This window comes from Nomascus leucogenys, chromosome 12, assembly GCF_006542625.1.
Source record: "Nomascus leucogenys isolate Asia chromosome 12, Asia_NLE_v1, whole genome shotgun sequence".
Classification (NCBI taxonomy): Eukaryota; Metazoa; Chordata; class Mammalia; order Primates; family Hylobatidae; genus Nomascus; species Nomascus leucogenys.
The window spans coordinates 7,926,458-7,952,649 of record NC_044392.1 but is presented as its reverse complement, the minus strand read 5'-3'; the positions used below and the strand labels follow the sequence as shown (position 1 = coordinate 7,952,649).

The following is a 26,192-nucleotide window of genomic DNA, read 5'->3' as shown; positions in this document are numbered from 1 at the left end:
GCTGTATCGAACAGCACCATAGAATGGCTGAAACTGAAGATGTTCAGCAAGGAACAGAGAAGACTTAGTGGGTAATGAATACTGCAATCTGGTATTTGAAGGGCTGTCATGAAAAAGATGAAGACTATTCCTATTTTATTCTATTATAGGCTTCAGGGAGTGTGGTTTGGCTTTAAGACTTTTTTTTTTTTTTTGAGACAGAGTCTCACTCTGTCGCCCAGGCTGGAGTGAGGTGGCGCGATCTCGGCTCACTGCAAGCTCCGCCTCCCGGGTTCAAGCCATTCTTCTGCCTCAGCCTCCCGAGTAGCTGGGACTACAGGCGCCCGCCACCTCGCCCGGCTAATTTTTTGTATTTTTTTAGTAGAGATAGGGTTTCACCATGTTAGCCAGGATGGTCTCGATCTCCTGACCTCGTGATCCGCCCGCCTCGGCCTCCCAAAGTGCTGGGATTACAGGCGTGAGCCACCGTGCCCGGCCGGCTTTAATAATTTTTAAACAAAGGTTTACCACAGTGGAGTTGGCTGCCTTTCGAGATGGTGAGCTCTTTTCCCTTCGAACTATTTAAGTGCATTCTGCATATCTATTAGATACTATAGAGTTGGTTCGTTTTAGGTGAGAGGTTGGGCTAGATGACCTCTAAGGGTGTATCCTACCTCTAACTTCTGGGTTCAGACAAAACAAAGTCCCAGACCTGCTCGCATGTGCGAATTTTTCCTTCATAATCAAGAAGTCAGTCTCCTTGGAGGGCTGGGAGCACCCCCACTCCTGTACTTTAAAAAATGTATAGGGCTGTGCTTTAAGAGGATCCTCTTGTCAAACTTCTAGTTCTAGAGCCTGATTGTCAAAGATAAAAATTTATCTAGATTTCTCAGACATATTTGGTGACAAGCATTTGCCTTTGTTTGCTTTCATTATTCAATACTTTGGTCTCTAATCTGAACGAGGTCATAGAAGAGGCAGTGTTCTATGGGGTATGGAATTCCTGGAGTAGACTTTGACAAGGCGGGAAGGAGGGCAAATTGAGTCCCGTTGGGTTTGAAGTGGCAGCAGTATCCACTATCGGCGACTTACTGAAGAAAGAAGATGTTCTAGCTTGGCTGCATCTGCTTTCCCATCAGGGTCCAGCTACCTGCTAGAACAAACTATCACGGTGACCCATGACTCTGCCTTGGTTGAGGTTTGCCCTCAGTGTGGCTGGCTCCCCCATACCTTTGCACATCCCAATCTATCCATCCACCTAGATCTGCTCAGACGCTTTCTCATTCAACTCCCGAGCATTATTTATCCGTGACCTTCCCACATAATATTTCGTAGCGAGGTTACTTACGCAGAGGTCCGATCTCTCTGTTCATCTTCAAGCAACCTGAGGGCAGGCAGGGTCCGAGTCGGATCCAGTTCTGTGCCCCTTGGTAGGCACCCAAGACACTGCAGGCATCAATAAATATCAGTTGGGCAAGTACAGTTGCAAGATGAGGACAATCAATTCTTCCCTCAAATGCCGGGAGAGCATCTCCATAGCGGTGCTCTGGGAGCCCGGAAGAAGGCAGGGGAGCGGTGCAGACAGCGGTGCATGCGGGCCGGGGCCGAGGGCTGAGGGCCCGAGCCGGGGCAAGAGGCGCGGCCAGGCAGCCCTCCTCGTGACTCCTCCTCCCCCCGCCGCGGCTCTGAGTCAGGTGATTCCGGCACGTGACGGGGCACCACCTACCCTGCTGCTCTCGAGTGGCAGCTCGGACGGCCAATGAGCGGCTGGATTTAGGCTTGGGGCCTATGAGAGCCGGGCTCTGGGGGGCGGGCCGGACGGTGGCGGCTGCCGGGGGCGGCGGCGGCGGCGGCGGCGGCGGCGGAGGCGGACTGGGGAGGCGGCGGCCTGGCTCGGCCTGGCCTGGCCTGTCAGGGCGCGGGCGGCGGCGGCTCCAGCACCATGTCCCTGCAGTACGGGGCGGAGGAGACGCCCCTCGCCGGCAGTTACGGCGCGGCCGATTCGTTTCCAAAGGACTTCGGCTACGGCGTGGAGGAGGAGGAAGAGGAGGCGGCGGCGGCGGGCGGCGGGGTTGGGGCAGGGGCAGGCGGAGGCTGTGGCCCGGGGGGCGCTGACAGCTCCAAGCCGAGGATTCTGCTCATGGGACTCCGGCGCAGCGGCAAGTCCTCCATCCAGAAGGTGAGCGGGGCTGCGCCCGGTCCCCCGCCCTCTCCCCGGGGTTCAGGTGTCCGGTAGCGGGGACGCCCGGGAGGGCAGCGGCCGGGGCCCGTCTGCGCTCCGTCCCTCCGCACTTTCTCTTCCACTCTTGCGAGCGCACAGGCGCGGCCCGCGCTGGGACCCCGACCTCTGCGTCCACGCCCAAGTCAGCTGAGGCCAAGTGGAGCGCTGAAGGCGAAACTGGTTGCAGGGAGGCAGGTGCCCGGTGGCACCGCCCAAGACCTCCGCCCCCTGGGACCCTGCTCCTGTGTCATTTACGAAACTGAGACATACTCTCCAGTTCTCACTTGGAGAACTTCGTGGACTCCCTCCCTTGGCCCGTTTTGATTTGTTCTCACTTCAGGTGACCTGAATGTGCCGGGATTCCCAGCAGAGCCCCAGGGAGTAGCGTCAGAAAGAGTTGTGACTAAGACACTGGGCGTTGTAATTCTCGCTACTGATGTGAAGGAGACTTCGCTGTAGCATTACTGGGAATTGGGTAGTGAGATTGCACCCATTTTAGTAGTTGTGGCCTGGTGAATGTAATTACTGGTGATGTTCCCCCTGTAGGGGGGACTTTGAGAATATTTTGAGATATTGAGAATATCTGAGACTTTGAGAATATTTTGCAGACCTAGTCTGTTTTCACTTTTGGGCTTTCATGAACAAATGGAGGGCTGTACACGTTTGTTTGTTTGTTTATGTTTTTGAGACAGAGTCTCTCGCTCCGTCGCCCAGGCTGGAGAATGCAGTGGCGCAATCTCGGCTCACTGCAGCCTCCACCTCCCGGGTTCAAGCGATTCTCCCGCCTCAGCCTCCCGAATAGCTGGGATTACAGGCGCGTGCCACCACGCCCGGCTAATTATCGTATTTTTAGTAGAGACGGGGTTTCACCATGTTGGCCAGGGTCATCTCGAACTGCTGACCTCAAGTGATCGGCCGCCTTGGCCTCCCAAAGTGCTGGGATTACAGGCGTGAACCACCACGCCGGCCTACACTGTTTAGTAAGGGTTAAATAGAGGCAAGGTTGACTTCCTCCATCAGCCAAACCCATTATACTAGGAGTGAGCCGGTAATAAAACTAGTATCAGCAGGCACCTGGTCTTTTCACCTCTCCACTCTGTTGCAAAGGCCTATCCAAAATAAATCTGTGATTTTTTTTTTCTTTCTGAATCTGTGATATTTTGTAGATGGGATCTTTTTAAAAAGCAGCGTTCTTCCAGATTTGCTGGAGTACTGTGTTTTATTTACCTTGATTTTCACCTCTACAGCAAAACTTGGGTACATTGACTGTAGGTTTTTAATAAACTAATTTTAGTTATTCACATTTGTTACTGAGAAAACCTTGAGAGTAAATGTTCACTTTTCTCTTCTAGAAAGTAAGTTAGGGGCAAAGTAGTTTTATGTTAGAACTGTGTAGGTTGTGATTATTGTGATTCTTTTTTTTTTTTTTTGTTACGGAGTCTTGCTCGTTGCCCAGGCTGGAGGGCAGTGGTGTGATCTCCACTCACTGCAGCCTCCACCTCCTGGGTTCAAGCGATTCTCCTGCCTCAGCTTCCCGAGTAGCTGGGACTACAGGCGTGCACCACCACGCCCGACTAATTTTGGTATTTTTAGTGGAGACAGGGTTTCACCATATTGGTCGGGCTGGTCTCGAACTCCTGACCTCAAGTGATCCGCTCGCCTCGGCCTCCTGAAGTGCTGGGATTGAAGGCGTGAGTCACTGCACCCGGGCCGATTATTGTGATTCTTAACAATTGCCTTTACGTTTCTTTTCTCATGGGAGCTATCTTTTCCCTGTCAGTCCCCGTGGCCTCCCCCTGGACGTTTTCACTTTCTACTTGGTATAGGCACTGCCCTTCTTAGACTGCAAAGTCAGTGAGGGCAGAGTCCAGTCTGTTTCACTTTTTTAATTACTCCTCAGAGCCTGAGGTAGGCATTCAAGTAATTTTTGAATAAACCAGACTTCTTAAGCTTTAGCTGTAAGGCTTTCATAATCGTAAAGCAGATTCTGATAGAATTAATGTTAGCTTTCCCCCAGAAAAACTAATGGAGGTGATAGAGATTGCTACTATTAGTACTGAGTATGGTGCATAGAACATAGGAGAAAAGATTTAGCTCCAAAATAGATTTAATTGAAATTAATTTGGTGTCTTCTTTTGTCAAAAATAAAGGGATAGTGGATACTAATGGATTCACCATTCAGTTCCTACTTTTCAAAATTTTTTTTTTGTTATGAGATTAAATGTTTAAATGTTAAATCAGGGTGGAATTTGAAATTTAAATTCTGAAGTTTAATAGTCATAAAATTGCCTGTTTTCTTTTAACAGGTGGTGTTTCATAAGATGTCACCCAACGAGACCCTCTTTTTGGAAAGTACCAACAAGATTTATAAGGATGATATTTCCAATAGCTCCTTTGTGAATTTCCAGATATGGGACTTTCCTGGGCAAATGGACTTTTTTGACCCAACCTTTGACTATGAGATGATCTTCAGGGGAACAGGAGCATTGATATACGTCATTGACGCACAGGTAGTCAGTAATGTGTTTACTCCTCTTTCCTGGTGGGAAAAAGATGTAGAAACAAAGGAAAGTTGTTTATCTTCTTCGTCGTGTGCTTGCAGCTTATCTCTTTGACAGTAGATTCCCTAACAGTGTAAGAGATGCAGTTGCAGAGTGCTTTGGGAGCAGACCTGCCATTGTGCAGGTGCAGAATATCAAGATGATTAGGAGATATGGTTTACATCCTTGAGTCCTAGTTCATGAGCAGCTAACATTGGCTTTCCACTTTTATTGGTTAGTGGTAGATGTTGCTATATTTTATAATAATAGTGATGTCGTTCCCTGAAAAGATCCCATCCCATAACATGAAGAGGAATATGAGAACTGAGTCAGTAGATACTAGAGTGAGTAGTTTACTTAATTGTCAAAATTGAGTTTAGCTTAACAAGCATTTATGGAGGGCCTAGCATGTGGCAGCCAGTGAGATGAATGGGGCAAGTCCCTATCCTTTAAGAAGCTTACTTTTTATAAGCTTAAGCATTAGTTAAGAATGCTGTCTGAGGGATAGGCTCCACAGAGGGTGCCTTCACATATGCGATCTAATTAATTTAATCTTCACAATATTGTTAGGTAGGTATTGTAATTCTGATCTTACAGATGAGTAAACTGAGATCAGAGTTTAAGCAACTTGCTTAAAGTGACACACTGGATAAAATGGCAGAGCTGGGATTACTTAAAAAAATTATGTTGGGAAAAAATGTTCATTTTTCCTTTCTTAAATTAATATTAAAAATTACAAGCATTAACTTGGTAATTGAATTTTTTTATCTTGAGACAATTGAAGAGTTATTTAGTAGTATAGTTAATATATTTGAATGTTTGAATATTGATGATAATTAGGATAGTATTTTTCTGTGGTTGGGGACAGAGGTGGTTTGAGGCTTTAACTCATTACTTGACTTTTGTAAGATTTCTTTTAAAAAATATTTTGTTCTGACTTACAGGATGACTACATGGAGGCTTTAACAAGACTTCACATTACTGTTTCTAAAGCCTACAAAGTTAACCCAGACATGAATTTTGAGGTTTTTATTCACAAAGTTGATGGTCTGTCTGATGATCACAAAATAGAAACACAGAGGGACATTCATCAAAGGGCCAATGATGACCTTGCAGATGCTGGGCTAGAAAAACTCCATCTTAGGTAACAACATGTGTGTTTGGTATGAAAGCCCTGAACAATGTGTAAATGTATTCCCATCTCTGTCATTACAAACACCATAGCTTTCTGCTACCTGTGTGCCCTTTCCACGTCTTTTATGTTTTTGATCTCGTTGTTGAATTCCAGGCTGTCTGGGGAGCCTGATACTGAGAAATTACCCACTTTTTGTGTTTTCCTGGAGATTGAAGTCATGTGAAGTGTTTCCATTGGTGCTTTTCCAAATTCATCTCAGGAGACTGGAGTCAGGCTGTTTCTTCATGGCATAAATCTGCGCTGGGACTCCTTCCTCTTGTTTCATTACTTTTCCCCGCCTTGCTTCCGTGAAGTGAATCTGTCACATTTGTTGTAGAAGTCTTTAGCTTGAGTCTTAGACAGTATCTTTCTCAGTAGGAACAGCCTTATACAGAGAGTGCACTTTCAAATCTGGACTGACTCTTTTTGTTTTTTATTTTTATTTTTCCTGCTGGTTCCCTTCCACCTCCCCCCTGGACTGACTGTAATATATCTTAGCTTTTAAAACACTTTATACTTTTATGAAACTCTATAAAGTTTGGCTTAGGAGGGTTTATCTTATAAATGTGCATAAGGCTGCTATTAAATTTAGAGGAGTATTGGTTTGTAACTACTGTTAAGAAATTATTATTAAATAATACCTACTAGATAGGATTGATTTGTGTATTTGCATTCTAAAAGTGTATGAGGAATATTTTTGTACATCTTATTTTATTTGGTGATATAGGTAGAAATGAGTATTAAAAAGTACCCAAGAAAATGTTCTCTTGATGATAGAAGTAGCTTAAAGAGGGAGAAGGGGAGAGAGACAGCAAGTTATTTCTCTGTCCCTGTTGTATTGTTGTGACTTCTTTATGGGCTCAAACTAACTGCTATGCCTCCCCCTAAAATTCTCTGGGTCTCAGGCTCCAAGGTCTTTCAGTTATTCTTCTAGGAAACCATGTAGAAAAGTCTCATTGACCTCTAGTTTGCCTGGATTAAATTTCTAAAAAATTTGAAAGTAATTCATGTTAAAAAAATAAAAATTCAGCAATGTTTGTAGGAGAAAATAAAAGTGGCTCTCCATAAAAATTCAGTCTTATTTTTTTGGGAATCCACTGCTAATAGTTTTTACCTGGATTTTGAGCCGTTCTTGTCCTGTGTTCCCCAGTGCTCCATGGGTATCCTTCTGATTCTCTTTACTCCATGTCTGTGTTCCTTTCCAGGCATCCCACCCCAGTGGTACATGCCATCCCTTTCCTCGGTACCATGTAGGGTCCTAGACCTTGTTAACTTCAGTAGAATGTTGCATCAAGCTTTTATTTAGGCCAGGCATAGTGGCTCATGCCTATAATCCCAGCACTTTGGGAGGCCGAGGTGGGCAGATCACTTGAGACCAGGAGTTTGAGACCAGCCTGGCCAACATGGCAAAACTCCGTCTCTACTAAAAATACAAAAAATTAGCCGGGCATTGTGGTGTGTGCCTGTAGTCCCAGCTACTCGGGAGGCTGAGGGAGGAGAATCGCTTGAACCCAGGAGGTGGAGGTTGCAGTGAGCCAAGATCGTGCCACTGGACTCCAGCCTGGGTGACAGAGCAAGACTCCATCTCAAAAAAAAAAAAAAAAAAGACTTTTATTTAGTACTAGCAGATGAAGCTCCTTTTCATATGCAGTTTCTAGAAACTCAGCTTACTAAAATGCCCTGTGACTTGCAGGTTCTCCCTGTCCCCATCTACCTCAAGCCTCAAAGGTGCAGGACATTCTTTCTTTGCTCACCTTTTGGCCTACAGGAAACACTAAAATATTCCTTTCTCCTTAGTATCTGTAGGGTCATCTTGGCCTTACCTGTTCCAGTGCTCTTACATCTAGATTAAACTCCTGTCTTGCTAGATTAGGTTCTTAGGTCAGCTCCTTTAAAGTATTTTTTTTTTTTTTTTTTGAGATGGAGTTTCACTCTTGTTGCCCAGGCTGGAGTGCAATGATGCCATCTCGGCTCACCGCAACCTCTGCCTCCATGGTTCAAGCGATTCTCCTGCCTCAGCCTCCCAAGTAGCTGGGATTACAGGCATGCGCCACCGCGCCCAGCTAATTTTTTGTATTTTTAGTAGAGACAGAGTTTCTCCATGTTGGTCCGGCTGATCTCGAACTCCCGACCTCAAGTGGTCCACCTGCCTTGGCCTCCCAAAGTGCTGGGATTACAGGCGTGAGCCACCGCGCCCAGCTGAAAGTATCTTTAAATTACCTATAAAGTTCTGTGTCTCTGATGTTATAATATATATACGTATAAATGTGTGGTGGATGTGACTATATCATGAAGATTATACTCCCTGAGTTATAAAGCAGATAGAATTGTTGACAGTGTTTAAATTGTTAAAGGCTTCCCTCTCAAATACATGCTTTATTGAATCTACATGTGTTACTTCTCCACCGTAAGTCCTTTTAGGCCTCCAGACTCCTGCAGATTCCTCCATTCTCTGTAGAGTCCTGACTCCCATCCTCTTTAATGTGCTCTTTACATAAATTCTAAACACGAGTTGTATTCATTTGTTTGTTCAGCAGATACTTATGACTACTGTTCAGGGAAGTGAGCTTGCTGCTAGGAGCAAGACTGACAAAGTCTTTTTTCCCTGGAACTTAACATTTTCAGTGACACAGCTCAAAAGCACCAAAATGAATGTATAGTATCGTTTTAAGTGCTTACCAATAGTGTGAAGAAAAACAAATTAGGGGAAAGGGGTTGAAAGCCTTGGGTACAAGAGTGCTTTTTTAGGTAGGCTGGTCTGGAAAGAACTTTTTGAGGTGACATTTTAGTAGAAACCTGAATTATGTTCTTATTTAATAAATGTCACATAACTCTTCTAGCTTTCTCGGTTTTTAGTCTTATTTTTGGTCTCAGTTATGTGCTTAAAAAAAGCTTTTTGGATCAGATTGCAAAGACTTCGGTGAATATTGGAGTTTATGTACCTGAAAATCCTTTTCTCAGTACTACTTCAGTTGCCCCCTGTGTAAATGCAGTAAAGAGATGAAGCCAGGTGGGAAAGTGTATTTGTCATCTTGAGTGATGGGCATGGTAGACAAGATAAAGAGGCTTTATTGAACTCACTGAAATCAAATGTTAAGAAACTTGAAATTTTATGTATTATAATAGTTGTCATAGAACATAAGGTATTTTTCAAATTAATCAAGCTATGTTGTGTTTTTCAGCTTTTATCTGACTAGTATCTATGACCATTCAATATTTGAAGCCTTTAGTAAGGTGGTGCAGAAACTCATTCCACAACTGCCGACCTTGGAAAACCTATTAAATATCTTTATATCAGTAAGTGAGCAATTTATATTTAATTCACTGCAGCTTCTGATTCCATTTTTGTGAATATATTTGTGTTTTCAAATTTTCCAAAAAAGTCTTGAATTAATCTGTATCAAGTACAAAGACTAATGACCCACTTAACATGTAAAATAAATGATAACATAAAATATTATTCGAGTTATTTTCTGAATTCTTAAATAGAGGTTGATGTCAACATGTAATTCTTTTATGGTTTGTAAATTGCCACATAACACCTTTCTTGTTAGCAAGGCGATTCAAATCAGAGATGGTTTATATTAATAAGAGGATTATTGAAAATGTAGCATTGCTTGATTTTTAGAGATTCTTGTTAAATTTTTTGTGATGTCTTAGAAAATAATTCATTTGAGTAAAGAGGAAGAAGAAGAAGATTTGACTTAGGAAATTATGTCAGTAAATCAGAGTAGAGAAATAATTCCTCTTTCATTCTTTGGATAATAGAAGAGTCTCTCAAGCAAGTGCTATTTGTTTGTTGGTATTGGGTTATATAATGAAAAATGACCTTGGATGTTATTCAATAATTCAAGATCTTCGATAAGTTGTAAATTGTGATTCTTAAAAAATACTGAACAGTTTCCCATTTGTTTTTCCAAGAATTCAGGTATTGAAAAAGCTTTTCTCTTTGATGTTGTCAGCAAAATCTACATTGCAACAGACAGTTCCCCTGTGGATATGCAATCTTACGAACTTTGCTGTGACATGATTGATGTTGTAATTGATGTGTCTTGTATATATGGGTAAGTTATGTATATATTCCTGCACTATCTCAGACAGGCGGGAAACTATTAACTTGATTTGTCCAGAAGACTAATTTCTGAGGCCTCTGGCAAGTAGTACTACATGAACTGGGATTGTTCTGACCATGGTGCTTTAACTTGGAGCATGATTTCTCTGGAAGTGGGCTGCTGGGTCTTACTCCTTCAGAGAATGGCTAAGAAAAGTTGGAAAGCGTGACTAGAACTGGACTTGTTTATCACTGCAAGTTTCTCCCGCTGTTGTGGGGATGGGGGAGGGTTGCACTGTGTCTTCTCACTACTGGAACTTAGCTAGATTGAAAAACTAGATTAATTTATTTAAAATGGTCTGAATAACAAAGTAAGTTCTGGTTCCTGATTTAACCTCAGGCTTTGTGGAATTAGGGATTCTTAATCTTTCAGAGAGCAAAGAAAGTAATTAGAATTTTGGATATTGGAAGAACTTATAAAAATCTGACCCATATATACAAGTTTCCAAAATAAATCTCTAAAATTTGAGCTCTTCCTTTATGTAAATTTGCCAAACCCCATATAGAAATTTATGAAAGCCAGCCAGCAAGTGATTTTGTAGAATAGGCCAGAGGACTAGTGAAAACTTTGGAGAATTACTGGCTTTTCAAAAGCTGATAATGGCTAGGTGTGGTGGCTTGCGCCCATAATCCCAGATGTTTGGAAGGCTGGGGTGAGAGGATCGCTTGAGGCCAGGAGTTGGGAGACCAGTCTGGGCAACATAGACCTCAGCCTTACCAAAAAAAAAACAACCAAAAAAGAGTTAATAACATTCTCTGCACCCTCTGACTTCCTAGATTCCCCTGGTGTATTAACATCAGCACTCTCAAGTTGCTTTTCAGATGTTTTAGCATTATCTTTGCTTTCTACTTTCTGTGTCTTCTCTCTGCTCCATCTAGTCTAAATATCTCTTTCACCTCTGACTCTGCCCTTCATTTTGGTCTTTTGCTTAATTTTTCAGTGTCTTTCTCCAGCTGCCTCTGAGTAGGAGAGTACATTTGTCTTACCTATTCTATATCTGTCTGTCTATTCCTTTAACTTTTGTGATTATATGCTCACTTTTGTTATTTATTTATTTATTAAACGGAGTCTCGCTCTGTCGCCCAGGCTGGAGTGTGGTGGTGCGATCTTGGCACACTGCAAGCTCCACCTCCCAGGTTCACGCCATTCTCCTGCCTCAGCCTCTGGAGTAGCTGGGACTACAGGTGCCCACCACAATGCCTGCCTAATTTTTTGTATTTTTAGTGGAGATGGGATTTCACCATGTTAACCAGGATGGTCTCGATCTCCTGACCTTGTGATCCGCCTGTCTCGGCCTCCCAAAGTGCTAGGATTACAGGTGTGAGCCACTGCGCCCGACCCTTTTTTTTTTTTTTTTTTTTTTTTTAGAAAAAGAGTCTCGCTCTGTTGCCCAGACTGGAGTGCAATGGTGAGATCTCAGCTCACTGCAGTCTCTGCCTCCTGGGTTCAAACTATTCTCCTGCGTCAGCCTCCCGAGTAGCTGGGATTATAGGTGCCTGCTACCATACCTGGCTAATTTTTTATATTTTTGGTAGAGATAGGGTTTCGCCATGTTGGCCAGGCTAGTCTCGAACTCCTGACCTCGTGATCCACCAGCCTTGGCCTCCCAAAGCGCTGGGATTACAGGCATGAGCCACCATGCCCGGCTTGTTTTAATTCTTTACATAATCAAAATGAGATATTGTCAGTTTATTATATATTTTAGGTAAGTTTCGTATTTCCCACTTCTAATTTAAACAATGGATGAGTAGAACATTTGCTTTTTTTTTTAAAACAAATCAAAATTTCATAAACCAACTTTTTTATAATACAAAAATCAAATTTAACTGTAAAATTTATTTTCAATGTTAGATACATTTTATTTATTTTATTTATTTATTTTTTTGAGACAGAGTCTCACTCTTGTCACCCAGGCTGGAGTGCAGTGGTGTGATCTCAGCTCACTGCAACCTCTGCCTCCCGGATTCAAGCAGTTCTCCTGCCTCAGCCTCCCGAGTAGCTGGTATTACAGGGGTGCACCACCATGCCTGGCTGATTTTGTATTTTTAGTAGAGACAGGGTTTTACCATGTTGGCCAGGCTGGTCTCGAACTCCTGGCGTCAGGTAATCCACCTGCCTTGGCCTCCCAAAGTGCTGGGATTACAGGCGTGAGCCACCGCTCCCAGCCAATACATTTTAAAATACCTTGTACATAATAAAGTACATTATATTAGCTGGGTGTGGTAGTGTCCACCTGTAGTCCTAGCTAAATTTGGGGGATTAAGCAGGAGGATGAGGCAGGAGAATTGCTTGATCCCAGGAGTTCCAGGCTGCAGTGAGCTATGATTGCATCACTGCACTCCAGCCACGGGTTACTGCAGCCTCAATCTCCTGGACTCAAGTGATCCTCCCACCTCAGCCTCCTGAGTAGCTGGGACTACAGCCACACACCACACCATACCCAGCTAACTTTTTTTTTTTCTTTTTTTTTTTTTTTTGGAGACATGGTCTGTCACTAAGGCTGAAGTGTAGTGGCACAATGATGGCTCATTGCAGCCTCAGCCTCCCAGGCTCAAGTGATCCTCCTGACTACAGGCATGTGCCATCATGCCTGGCTGATTTTTGATTTTCGTAGAGATGGGGTCTCACTATGTTGCCCAGGCTGGTCTTGAATTCCTGGACTCAAGTGATTCTTCTGTCTCGGTCTCCCAAAGTGCTGGGGTTGCAAGTATGAACCATTGCAGTTGGCCTTTTTTGTTTTTTTAATTTTAATTTTTTGTAGAGACAGGGTCTCATAGTGTTACCCAGGCTGGCATCGAACTCCTGGCCTCAAGCAGTATTCCCGTCTTGGTCTCCCAAAGTGCTGGGATTACAGGCATGAGCCACCACTCTTGGCCTACCTTGGCATTATTTTGATTAAGATTCAGATAAACATATTTTCCTAATAGTCTTAAAAACTGTTAAAACAGATAAATGTAGAAAGCAGATCTTATGCTTTACAAATTCTGAGCAAGCATTTTAAGGTCATTAACATATTTTTATTCTTAATTTTATTAATCACAGCCAAATCAAGTCACTCTAATCTCCAGACTTTGAATAGAATGTGCCTTTCTTATTTCTTTCTCATGTTAGTGTGTGATTCAAGATCATATGCTGGCTTGACATTAGGAGCTTTATAGTTTCTTACAGTTGCTGGCTGTGGGTACTCTTCAGGGTTGTCTATGTTGGAACCTGTTGTCAGAGTTAGTTCTTGTTCTCACTTTCCGTGTGGCACAGAAAATGATCTACATGGCGCATCTTAACCATAAGCTGAGAACATGTAGCACTTACAACTTCCTCTTCTCCAGTTAGAAGGAAGTAGTTTTCTTCTATACTCTTAAAAGCAAATGACACCAACTTCCCCTCCATTCTGTCTTCCCAAATTAACTTTATATTAGTTAAGGTGCTGGAAACTGCATGGAATTGAGTTAAAAACCCTAAGTTTGAGTCCTGACTTTGCCAGGAGATCACTTCATTTTTAATGAACTTCAGTTCCTACCTTTTTTTTTTTTTTTTTTTTTGAGGTAGGGTCTCTGTTGCCCAAGCTGGAGTGCAGTAGTGAACACAGCTCACTGCGGCCTCGACCTCCTGGGCTCAAGCTGTCCTCCTTCAGCCTCCTGTGTAGCCGGGAGCACAGGCGTGTGCCACCACACCTGGCTAACTTTTGGATATTTTTGTAGAGATGGAGTCTGACTTTGTTGCCCAGACCGGTTTTGAACTCCAGGGCCAAAGTGATCCTCCTTGGCCTCCCAAAGTGTTGGGATTACAGGTGTACGCCATGTGCCTGGCCTCTGTATCTTTTCAATGGGCATAGTCCTCTTTGTATTTATGTAGTTTACTTTCGCTTGTTGCAGAAAGGACATAATGTGGTTAAATAGGGCTATAGTAATAATTCGTGTCCTTAGGGTTGTTGTGAGGATCAAAGAAATGTATGAGAAAGTAAACTGCAAGGTTCAGAATGGTAAAAATAAGCCCCCACTTCATGAAGAAAAAATACACGGAAAATATAGAGAAACGAAAATAGGAGTAAAGAGCCACTACTCAAGTCAACCACTAACAACTCTTTTAGTGTTATTTCTGTCACCTTAAAATTGTGTGTGTGTGTGTGTGTGTGTGTGTGTGTGTGTGTGTGTGTGCTTGTGTTGCCTAGGCTGGTCTCAAATTCCAGAGCTCAAGTATTCCTCCCTCCTCAGCCTTCCAAAGTGCTGGGATTACAGGCATGACCCACCATGCCAGATCCCAAATTTTTTTTGACATTATGCTTATGCTACCATATGAGAACACAAATTGTAAGGCTCGGAATAGTTTAAAAAATAAACCTCACCCCTATTCATTAAAAACTGCATGGAAAATATAGAAAAGTGAAAATAGGAGAAAAAAGATACATTGTTTTACTGCCAAAGAAAATTACCAATTACTCCTGACATTTTCTTTTCCTTTTTTCTTTTTTTTCCTGAGACAGAGTCTTGCTGTGTCACCCAGGCTGGAGTGCAGTGGCACAGTCTCGGCTCACTGCAACCTCCGCCTCTTGGGTTCAAGTGATTCTCCTGCCTTAGCCTCCCAAGTAGCTGGGACTACAGGTGTGAGCCACCATGCCTGGCTAATGTTTTTTTTTTATTTTTTAGTAGAGATGAGGTTTCACCATGTTGGCCAGGCTGGCCTTGAACTCCTGACCTCAGACAATTGGCCCGCCTCAACCTCCCAAAGTGCTGGGATTACAAGCTTGAGCCATTGCGCCCAGCTGACATTTTCTTTTTAGTATATTTCCCTCACCTTTTTTGTTTTTGAAGGCAAATACTTTTAAAAAAGCGTTTTTGATAACTCTTAATTCCTAGCAATAGCTAGATAAACTTTAGATTTTTATAGGCAAGTACATCAGAAAAGATTCTGAGTCCGTATCTCTTTTTAAAAGTTGTTGATTTCAACATAGTCCCTGCTAGTCTCTAGCTGAGACTGTTCTTGTTTAGTCTAAGTATTTTCTTGCTTTTGTGAGGAAGCAAAAAATATGTTTTCTGTGAAAATGTGATTGACCTGGCATATAGAATATGCCTCGAAGGAGCTCATCTAAGTGAGGCGGCAGGTCCCAGAGGGTCCCTGTGACCTGAGGACAGTAAAGAGAGGAGACACCTCAGCTGGGTTTACAGAGCACAGTCTAGGGGGTGAGTAGCCCCACCGGTGAGATGTTGGTAATGTTGTCATTTCCCTGGTTAAGATATACATATGTTTGCACCTTTTTCTCCACATGTCTGATTATCTATATTAAAGGATGTGTATGGAGTTGTTGTTTTTAATAGGAATCTCTGAAATTCTGTGTTTAGGAACACTACACCTTAACAACACTCTCTCCCAATATATTTAAGCCAGTATTCTTTCCCAGAGATGTTTGGGAAACTGGGTGATGTCATTGTGCAAATTAAATGTGGCAGATGCCTAGATGGGAAACCTGTAATGAATAGTACTTTCTTTTAAAATAGGTTAAAGGAAGATGGAAGTGGAAGTGCTTATGACAAAGAATCTATGGCAATTATCAAGCTGAATAATACAACTGTCCTTTATTTAAAGGAGGTGACTAAATTTTTGGCACTGGTCTGCATTCTAAGGGAAGAAAGCTTTGAACGAAAAGGTAATAGCATTTTAAAAAGCTGTTTTTATGTTAATTTCTTTGCCATAACTTCTCAGGTCTTTGAAAACAAGAGAAAATAATAATTGCAGTGTTAGACACATGGCTATTAGAAAAAAAAGAAACTCAAACTGCTTTTGTCCCTTTCCTTCCATGTATAGTCCAGACTTTCTCTTTTCTTTTTTTGATCTTTCATTTTAAATCAAGATTTTAATTCTAGCCTTTCTGCATTCAAATGCTTTCATTACCTGTTTAATTGAATGCAGTTTGGCTTCCATCTGAACAAGTCTACTGAAACTAGACTTTTATTTATTTATTGCTTATGCTTTAAGTTCTGGGATACATGTGCACAACACACAGGTTTGCTACATAGGTATATATGTGCCATGGTGGTTCGCTGCACTCATCAACCCATCATCTACATTAGGTATTTCTCCTAATGTTATCCCTCCCCCAGCCACCCACCCCCTGACAGGCCCTGGTGTGTGATGTCCCCCTTCCTGTGTCCATGTGTTCTCATTGTTCAGCTCCCCACTTATGAGTGAGAACATGCAGTATTTGGTTTTTTGTTCCTGTGTTAGTTTGCTGAGAATGATGGTTTCCAGCTTCATCCATGTCCCTGCAAAGGACATGAACTCATCCTTTTTTATGGCTGCATAGTATTCCATGATGTATATATGCCACATTTTCTTTATCCAGTCTATTATTGATGGGCATTTGGGTTGGTTCCAAGTCTTTGCTGTTGTGAAGAGTGCTGCAATAAACATACATGTGCGTGCGTCTTTATAGTAGAATGGTTTATAATCCTTTGGGTATATACTCAGTAACAGGATTGCTGAGTCCAATGGTATTTCTGGTTCTAGATCCCTGAGGAATCGCCACACTGTCTTCCACAATGGTTGAAATAATTTACACTGCTACCAACAGTGTAAAAGTGTTCCTATTTCTCCACATCCTCTCCAGCATCTGTTGTTTCCTGGCTTTTTAATAATCGCCATTCTAACTGGCATGAGATGGTATCTCATTGTGGTTTCGATTTGGATTTCTCTAATGACCAGTGATGATGACTTTTTTTCATATATTTGTTGGCTGCATAAATGTCTTCTTTTGAGAAGTGGCTGTTCATATCCTTTGCCCACTTTTTGATGGGGTAGTATTTTTCTTGTAAATTTGTTTAAGTTCCTTGTAGATTCTGGATATTAGCCCTTTGTCAGATGGGTAGATTGTAAAAATATTCTCCCATTCTGTAGGTTGCCTGTTCACTCTGATGATAGAAACTAGACTTTCAGAAGTTACCAGGTTACCTCTTTGCTGCATTCAGTGGCCTTTTCTTACTCTGCAGGCTTTTCAACCTTCTAAGCACGTGATCTTGGCAGTCCCTCCTTTCTGAAAACTTTCTTCTCTCTTTGCTTCTCTGAAGCTGAATTCTTGGGATATTTTGTGTTTGTTTTCCCGACCACCTCTCCTGTTTCTTCTGTTTTTTTCTTTTTCTCAGTCCTGTTTGTCAGAGCCAAGTCTTCCTGCTTGCTTATTTTCTAGGTCAGCTCATCAAATACATGGCTTCGATTAATCTTCTCTATGTGATTAAAAAATTCACATCTCCAGCTACGACTTGGTCTCATGATCTCGTCCCATGTTTGGAGCTATTAGTAAGACATTCTCTCTTAAATATTGTGAATGTTACCTTCAACGTCACGTCAATCATTGGTTGATGAGTATTTCCCCTGTTTTGCGACTCTCGTGGCTGTCATACTTCTGTGACTAGTTATGCGAGTTTCTTCTCTCCAAGCGTAGATATCTTGTAGTTAGGTAATTGTGTGGTGTGATTGCCGAAGGGGCCCTTGCAGATTGGTTCACAGAGGAGATTTCGTGATCTCCTTTTTCTATTCTTCTTTGTTGTTTATATTGAATTTTCACCAAATCTGATCATTTGTTTCTTGGAACTGTTTCTTGGGTTTCCTTTCCATTTTCACTGTCAGTGATTCTACTCCAGGTTCTCATTGCTTCAGGCCAGTGGTGCTGCAGTAGTCTCTTACTTGATAATATTCATGTAGTTGACATATATGTGGAGGGTGTAGTATGTGTCATCTTTTATCCCAAAGGCAAATTAGTTTTCAGAAAATTTATTTTATATTGTTTAACTACTCAAGGATCTACAGTAGCTCTGTTACTTACTGCAACAAGTCCTTCCTCTTCTACCTGAGTTTTTTTTTTTTTTTTTTTTTTGAGACAGAGTCTCACTGTGTTGCCCAGGCTGGAGTGCAGTGGCGCAAGCTCGGCTGACTGCAAGCTCTGCCTCCCAGGTTCACACCATTCTCCTGCGTCAGCCTCCGAGTAGCTGGGACTACAGGCGCCCGCCAGCATGCCCGGCTAATTTTTTGTATTTTTAGTAGAGGCAGGGTTTCACTGTGTTAGCCAGGATGGTCTCAATCTCCTGACCTCGTGATCCGCCCACCTCGGCCTCCCAAAGTGCTGGGATTACAGGAGTGAGCCACCGCGCCCGGCCTACCTGAGTTTTTAATGGAATAGTTCAGATATACACAAATTTTTGCATAAAACAAAACATGTATCTTCACCTTTCAGCTTAAGAACTAAAATGATAAATACAGTTAAAATTTTTTTTTTTTTTTTTTTTTTAGAGACAGAATCTCACTCCATTCCCCCAACATGATCATAGTTCACTGTAGCCTCAAACTCCTGGGCTCAAGAGATCCTCCCACCTCAGCCTCCTGAGTAGCTGGGACTATAGGCTCATGCTACAGGATACTGGCTAATTTTAAAATATTTTGTAGAGATAGGATCTCTCTCTCTTGCCCAGACTGGTCTTGAACTTGTTGCCTCAAGCAATCCTCCTCCCTCAGCCTCCTAAAGTGCCAGGATTACAGATGAGAGCCAACTGCCTGGCCAGCTGAAGTTTTCTGTGTGTTTTTCTCAATTGAAATCCCTTCCTTTGAGCTATATGTATTTTATTTTTCTTATTTTTTCACTTCATGTCTATCCTTAATAGAGTATTGTATAAATGATATAAAAATATAAGTAGTCTTCTGCAACTTACTTGATTATTTTCTCATTTTTGAGATTTATTCAGATCGATGACACATAGTTCTAGTTCATTCCTTTTCACTGCCATATAGTATTCTATGGGTTGACTGTAACCACATTTTATTTTCTTGTTGCTGGACATTTGGATTATTTTAAAAATTTCAAATCTGTAACAAATGCTCATGAACAAGTTTGCCTTTGCACATGTGGATAATTTCTCTAGGGTATGCATTTAGGAGTAGAATGTATAGAGTACATATATCTTTTGACTAATAAAGATATTGCCAAACAGCTCTCCAAAGTGACTTTACCATTTTCACCCCTGGCTGGCACTGGTCTGTGGAAGTTCTTATCACTTCTTATCCTTAAAAACGCTTGGTATTGTTAGACTGTTTAATTATTGTCAATCTGGTAGGTGTGAAAGGGTATCTTACTTGATTCTCATTTTTACTTTTTAAATTACTGGTTAGAGCAAGTACCTTTTCATGGCTATTCAGGTTTCTTCTTTCACATTTTACCTGTTCCATATATATTTATCTTTTTTTGCACTGATTCTTAGCAGTTCCTTATTTTTTTCTATATTAGTTTATTTATGTTTTTGAGATGGAGTCTCGCTCTGTCACCCAAGCTGGAGTGCAGTGGTGCGATCTCGGCTCACTGCCAGCTCTGCCTCCCGGGTTCACGCCATTCTCCTGCCTCAGCCTCTCCGAGTAGCTAGGACTACAGGCGCCCGCCACCACGCCTGGCTAATTTTTTGGATTTTTAGTAGAGATAGGGTTTCACTGTGTTAGCCAGGATGGTCTTGATCTCCTGACCTCGTGATCCGCCTGCCTCAGTCTCCCAAAGTGCTGGGATTACAGGCGCCCGCCACCACGCCCAGCTAATTTTTTGTATTTTTAGTAGAGATGGGGTTTCACTGTGTTAGCCAGGATGGTCTCAATCTCCTGACCTCGTGATCTGCCCGCCTCGGCCTCCCAAAGTGCTGGGATTACAGGCGTGAGCCACCGCACCCAGCCTATGTTAGTTTATTTTTTTATTTGTGTTTTTATTTTGAGATGGGAGTCTTGCTGTGTTGCTCAGGGTGGTCTTGAACTCCTGAGCTCAAGCAGTCTTCACACCTCAGCCTCTCACATAGCTGGGATTACAGGTGTGCATCACTTGTGCCTGGCTCCTAACCATTTTAATCTTTAGAATAGTTTTTTTTAGACCGGGTGTGGTGGCTCACACCTGTAATCTCAGTGCTTTGGAAGGCTGAGGTGGGAGGACGCTTGAGCTCAGGAGTTCAAGACCAGCTTGGGCAAGATAGCAAGACCTTGTCTCTACCAAAAAATTAAAAAGTTAGTTGGGTGTGGTGGCTTGCACCTATAGTCCTATCTACTCAGGAGGCTGAGGCGGGAGGATCGCTTGAGCACAGGAGTTTGAGGTTACAGTGAGCTATGATTGCACCACTGCACTCCAGCCTGGGTGTCAGAGTGAGACCCTGTCTCTAAAAAAAAAAAAAAAAAAAAAATTTGTTTATGGAAATCTTCAGGTGTACACAAAGGTGGAGCAGCACGAAGAGTCTCTATGCATTCAGCTCCTGGGTCCAGCCCTCATTCCCACACACTTCCATCATGTTTCCTGGAGAGCTTCTCAGTTATTATAGATTATTAAGCTTTTTAATTTTATGGTGGAAACTGTCAAATATATAAAAAAGTAGAGAAAACAGTATAATAAAAGCCTTTTAATCGATTGCCCAGATTCAGTAGTTATCAAAATTATAGCCAATTATGATTCATATTTATACCACTTTCCCTACTGGATTATTTTGAAGCAAAGGCCTGACATGAAATCATTTTGTCTCTACAGATTTCGGTAGGTATCTCTAAAAGGTAGTGGTTTTTTATTAAAATTTTTTATTTAAAACAATAAACAACAAAATTAACAGTGACTTAATGATATCATCAAATATCTGGCCAGTGTTCAAATTTCCTTGATTGTCTGTTTTATTTTACATTTGGCACAGAAATAAGTTTTAATGTGGTTGAATTGATCAAAACTTGTCTTTTATAGTTTGTTTCTTTTCTGAGTCTGAAGGTCCACCTTAATCTGGCTGTAACCTACTTATTCAGACCTGATTCTTAGTATTTCCTACCAAGAGTTCTCTGTCCCACTCTCCAGTCAGGCCATTTTTTTTCCTGTCTTCCACCTGTGCTGTATTCTCATTGCCAGGTCCCTGCAGTTTTCTTGTGATTTTGTTCCCCTTTTCTGCCTAATTAAATCGTGGCTGTATTCCCCAAATTCTTTCTTGTCCCTGAAGTTTTCAGTTGATGACTTTGCCCTGCACTTGGCTTTTTCTTTGGATTTCCTTCACAGTTGTAGTCAATTTGACACCAGATTGTTTTGGTTTGTTTCTTGTATTTTGGCTTTATGCCTCAGCTAGCATATCCTGTCTGGAAGGCATGGACCATATCTGCTGTTTCCTTTGACATATTGTACCCTCTATCGTGCTGTTCAATAAGTATTTACTGACTTTCATCAAATCAAATATAAATGATTGAAAGATCACACTATGTTCAAGCAGGCCACACAGTGTATTTGAATATTTTACTTTTCTTGAATGTGAATTGAGTGATTTGAAACTTGGCTGCCAGAGGTATTAATTTGGCCAAGGTGATGGTCTAATCGCAGTCGCATTTGTTTTCTAGCAGAACCTTGTGATGGTAGATATATATGATGACCAGCTGTTCTTTTTTTTTGAGATGGAGTCTCGCTCTGTCACCCAGGCTGGAATGCAATGGCGCGATCTTGGTTCACTGCAGGCTTTACCTCCCAGGTTCACGCCATTCTCTTGCCTCAGCCTCCCGAGTAGCTGGGACTACAGGCACCCGCCACCACGCCTGGCTAATTTTTTTTGTATTTTTAGTAGAGACGGGGTTTCACTGTGTTAGCCAGGATGGTCTTGATCTCCTGACCTCGTGATCTGCCTGCCTCAGCCTCCCAAAGTGCTGGGATTACAGGCGTGAGCCACCGCACCTGACCGATGACCAGCTGTTCTTAAGATTGAAGATGTTGCTATCTAGTTTGGAGGCTTAAGAATTTCCAACCAGTGTTTATCCGAGTTATTTTTGGCTGCAAACCCAAATATCAAATTTCACAATTGACAATTCAGGAGGCATTCTTTTCTTTTTCCTTCCTGCAGGTTTAATAGACTACAACTTCCACTGTTTCCGAAAAGCTATTCATGAGGTTTTTGAGGTGGGTGTGACTTCTCACAGGAGCTGTGGTCACCAGACTAGTGCCTCCAGCCTGAAAGCGCTGACACACAATGGCACGCCACGAAACGCCATCTAGTCTGAATCCCAGCGTCGGGGCTCTGTGCCAGCTTACTAGTCACTCCAGGGTCGGATGCCACGTGCTACAGGACATGGGAGCTGCCGCTTGTGGGAATCTGGTGCCTGTTCCACTAGAGACAAGGGGTAGAGTTTCTCATTTGGATGAAAACCCCTTCAACTGGTGGTGTACAACTGAAGCTACTATTTCTTTTTTGAAAATGGCAAAAAAAAAAAAATTCTGGAGACCACAGAACTCAAGTGTGTGTTTCTCCACTTTTGGGTCCCCTTTAAGTAGTTGGGATATTTTGGACCTGGAGATAACACGTTACCCATCCTTACCAGGGAATGTTGCCATCAATTCCAGTTGAAAATAATAGAAAAGACTGAATTTTTATATGCTTCACTTAGGCTTTCATTTGAGTAAACTCTCAAAATTCTGCCTTGCTTAAGTTCTAACACTGCCTCTCAGATTTCAGTTTTGGACATTGCACAACTAAGACCTTTTAAACGCATTTGCTTGTTAACTCAGAAGACACATAGTCTGCAGCAAGACATTCCTATATTGAAGAAATGAGAGAAAATTTTATGCTGCATTAGGTGGAGAGCAAGGCTCAACGGTGGTTGCATTAGTTCCCTCGGAAGTGTTGAAAAAACTTTGAAATGGAAGAAAATTTTTGCACCTATGTTCTGAGTACCAGATGTCTGGGTTCTTTCTTCTGCATTACATAAATGATCATGCTCAGTGTAACAAAGGGAATTAAAAGTTTTTCCCACAATCCCCTCCTAGGGGAGAAACTCATTATGTCACTGAAATGTTTAGCTTACTTTAATCTTGATATCAGCCTCTACAGACCTTTTATTCTAAGCTATTGAGCTTCTTGATTGCATTTTGTTGACCACGAGTGACCCTAAGGCACTGGGGGGACTGTCCACTGGGAGTTGGAGTGAGCACGTGGTGCTGCAACAGGCATTGTTTTACATACTTTGTCTCCAGTATTCTGACACCAAGTGTCAACTGTGGTACTTTCTTTGCCTAGGATATTAATTCATAATTGTTGCTTTTGTTGATGGTTGATGCCCTTTCCATTGATTTAAACTTAACACATTGTTTCTATTCCACATGCCCAGTAGTCATATTTTCCAAAGCCACTGGACCACTTGAGTACATAAGTGCCACTGTTTAATGCAATATGTATATTCAGGTCTGTAAACCTAACAGTGTGACTTGGAGTGCTTCCTGCAGATGATTCTGACTGTTGAGTATTTACATGGACCATGGTGATATCCAAAAGAAAAATGCTTTTTATATTTATAGATTATTTCCTTGAACTATATATGAAATGGGTATCAATAAATGTATTTACTCCAAAATCAGCGTTTCTCCTTGCCTGAGGTATGGAGGGTGGTGGCGGAATGTTGGGTTGTCCCACTTTGCCGTTTTCTCATCCATTTCTTTTTCTTTTGCTACTTCCTGTGGTTAACGTTTCTTATGTGTCAGAGCTTCAAGTTCTATCCCAATGTGGGAATTTCATGGCCTTGTGTCTAGGTATCTCCCCTGGCCCATTTCTGCTCTAGGGTAGTAAATGTAAGCTCAGGTGAAAATGTTTTTGGTTGGGTGTTTCATATCCACCAATCTCACACATGGTGGGGAGTATCCTGGTCGTGGCATCATTAATACATTAATCCAACCTAAGAAGGAGTGAGGAGATGAGTGAAGTAAAACACACTTAAACAATTGTACCGATTCCAGCTTGTTTTCTGTTTCCTCTAGTTGCTGACATACTCATTGACTCTTAAATGTCGGTTAAATCATTGTTTGTCTATACAAGCAGGTTGGGTCTAAACTAATCAGAGAAAAATAGACGTTAGTTTATCAGTGGGAGGAAGACAGACTGAAAGATCTTTAAGTTTCATAATTGGACTACTTTAGAAGCTGTTTTAATTCCGAAATGGAAATCACAGAAACAGCTTGAAAAAACTCTTGTGAAACTATCTAATCCTGTCTCCTTTTTCAGATTTTGGAAACAGGTGCAGAGGGATAAGGAGCCTTGTTGAGGCTATAGCTAGGAGGACTGTATAACTTAAATTCCAGATACTGTTGAGAGTGGAAGGGATGCCATTAGTAAGGATGCCTGAGCAGCAGGTGTGAACTGGCACTGTTGAGGGTGCACTACGGGTGGCCAGCCTCATCATAGATCTAATTAGTGGCAAAACAGGGCTTGTCCTCCAGGCCTGGCAGCCCAGCGTTGCATGCCTTTACTTGCAGCCTCCAGCCTTAGGCTCCCATTGGTTAAATGGAGAGAATGCTTCAAGATGTATATGGTACATAGATGCCCAATAAATGTTATGTTTTCCTATTACTGAAAATTATAAATTCAGTCAGTGATTAAGGAGAAATCTTTAATTGTGAAATAGAAAGTAAATGTGAAAGGAGACAACTAAGGATGAAGAAAACGGAGAATAAAATGATCAGGGTTTTGCTTGAAATGTTTAGCATCCCAGTGGATGTTGATCTCTACCAGTCTACTTCAAAGAGAACTAGGACAGATGGTTAAAAAAAACCTTAAAGTCTTAAGCAGCAAGGTATTTTAGCTATTTCACATACCACCACCTCTCCCATTCACATTCATATATACACATACATATATGCATGTATATAATGTCTCAATATAGAAAGCTGGAGGTATTTGGGAGTTAATTTACCTTCTACATCTTGAGTTCTGTGTGGAGAAATGATTTAAAAGATAAAATCAAGCATTTTTGGAGAAAGCACTGTGTGTGAATTTTGGACTTCGGTAAGGATCTCTATCCTTTGTTTTGCAAGTGCTGAAAGCCCTTCCAGTTACTCAAAAGAGATTATTAGTATCACTGTTTTCCATCTAAGCTACTAAGTAAGCTAGTTAGTTTAAATGCTCCCCCTGTCCCTCTCGGGGGTCCCAAAGGAACATAGTCTGTAAAGGGAATGTGGACAGCAGCTGGGCATAACTGGAGAGTTACTTTTTCTTTTTGAGACAAAGTTTCGCTCTTGTCACCCAGGCTGGAATGCAATGGCGCAATCTTGGCCCACCGCAACCTCCACCTCCCGGTTTCAAGTGATTCTCCTGCCTCGGGCTCCTGAGTAGCTGGAATTACAGGCATGTGCCACACACGCCCGGCTAATTTTGTATTTTTTCGGTAGAGATGGGGTTTCTCCATGTTGGCCAGGCTGGTCTCGAACTCCCGACCTCAGGTGATCCACCCTCCTCGGCCTCCCAAAGTGCTGGGATTACAGGCATGAGCCACCGTGCCAGGCTAGTGTTATTTGTTAATAGTAGCTTCCCAGAACTGTACATTAGGCGACTTTGGATACAAATAACATCCAAGAAGGACATGAAGGGAAAGCCAACCACCACTAATTATTTTAGGTGGTTTACATGTATTACCTTGTAATCTTCACAACTCTTTGGGAAGTTGGTGTTATATTCCTATGTTACAGAAGGGGAAATAGATATAGAACAGCTCAATTGTAAAGTGGTGGAGTTAGAATGGGAACCCATGCAGTTTGATTCCATAACCTGCAGCCGCAAACCACCACTCGACCTTCGTTTCCTAGTAGGGAGGGGGAGTTTGCTCACTGGTGTGTTTTGAAAAAAAAAAAAAGAATTCTATACTTAAGTTTTGGCAACTTGCAATCCGTAGTCTCTCTTTGGAGATTTACTACATACAGTCAAATATGAAAGGTTCTGAGAAGACCTGCAATAAGGAAGCCTGTTTACCTTGGTTTATATCCCGTGTTCCTAGGTTTATTTGACACAGTAAAGAAATGCATATTCAATCAGTGTGTAATAAATTCACACTGTTTTGAAATGTTTTCATGAGATTGGAAGTATGATTTTTACACTGTTTTCCAAGTATCTTAATACAACCATCACCAAACTGGTTTCTTGGTTGGCTAGTTCAACACCTGTCTTTGTAGGGAGTGAGCGGGAAGCATATTTAACTACTCTGTAACATTTTCTCAATATCTCTGCTCATTTAAGCCAGCTGTGCTGCTGTCTACCTTTTCAGCCTGTTTGGTGACGGTGTCCAAGTCCTTAGTGTATGGCCTCTAGGTGGCAGTGTTGTATTATCTAAACACAGCTTCTTGCTCTCTGGCTTCTGCATGTATGCTCTGTCCTGAAAGTTTGTATTGC

General features: G+C 42.1%; 1 protein-coding gene across 1 annotated transcript; it reads left to right on the top strand.

Annotated features, from left to right (window-relative positions):
• Nucleotides 1-1,801: 1,801 nt before the first annotated feature.
• On the top strand, nucleotides 1,802-23,391 carry RRAGC (Ras related GTP binding C). Its single transcript, XM_003273306.3, has 7 exons — nucleotides 1,802-2,158; nucleotides 4,507-4,710; nucleotides 5,685-5,884; nucleotides 9,097-9,211; nucleotides 9,836-9,978; nucleotides 15,519-15,667; nucleotides 21,888-23,391. The coding sequence occupies exons 1-7, from the start codon at nucleotides 1,922-1,924 to the stop codon at nucleotides 22,037-22,039; spliced, it is 1,200 nt and encodes a 399-aa protein (XP_003273354.2). The 5' UTR covers nucleotides 1,802-1,921; the 3' UTR covers nucleotides 22,040-23,391.
• Nucleotides 23,392-26,192: the final 2,801 nt, after the last annotated feature.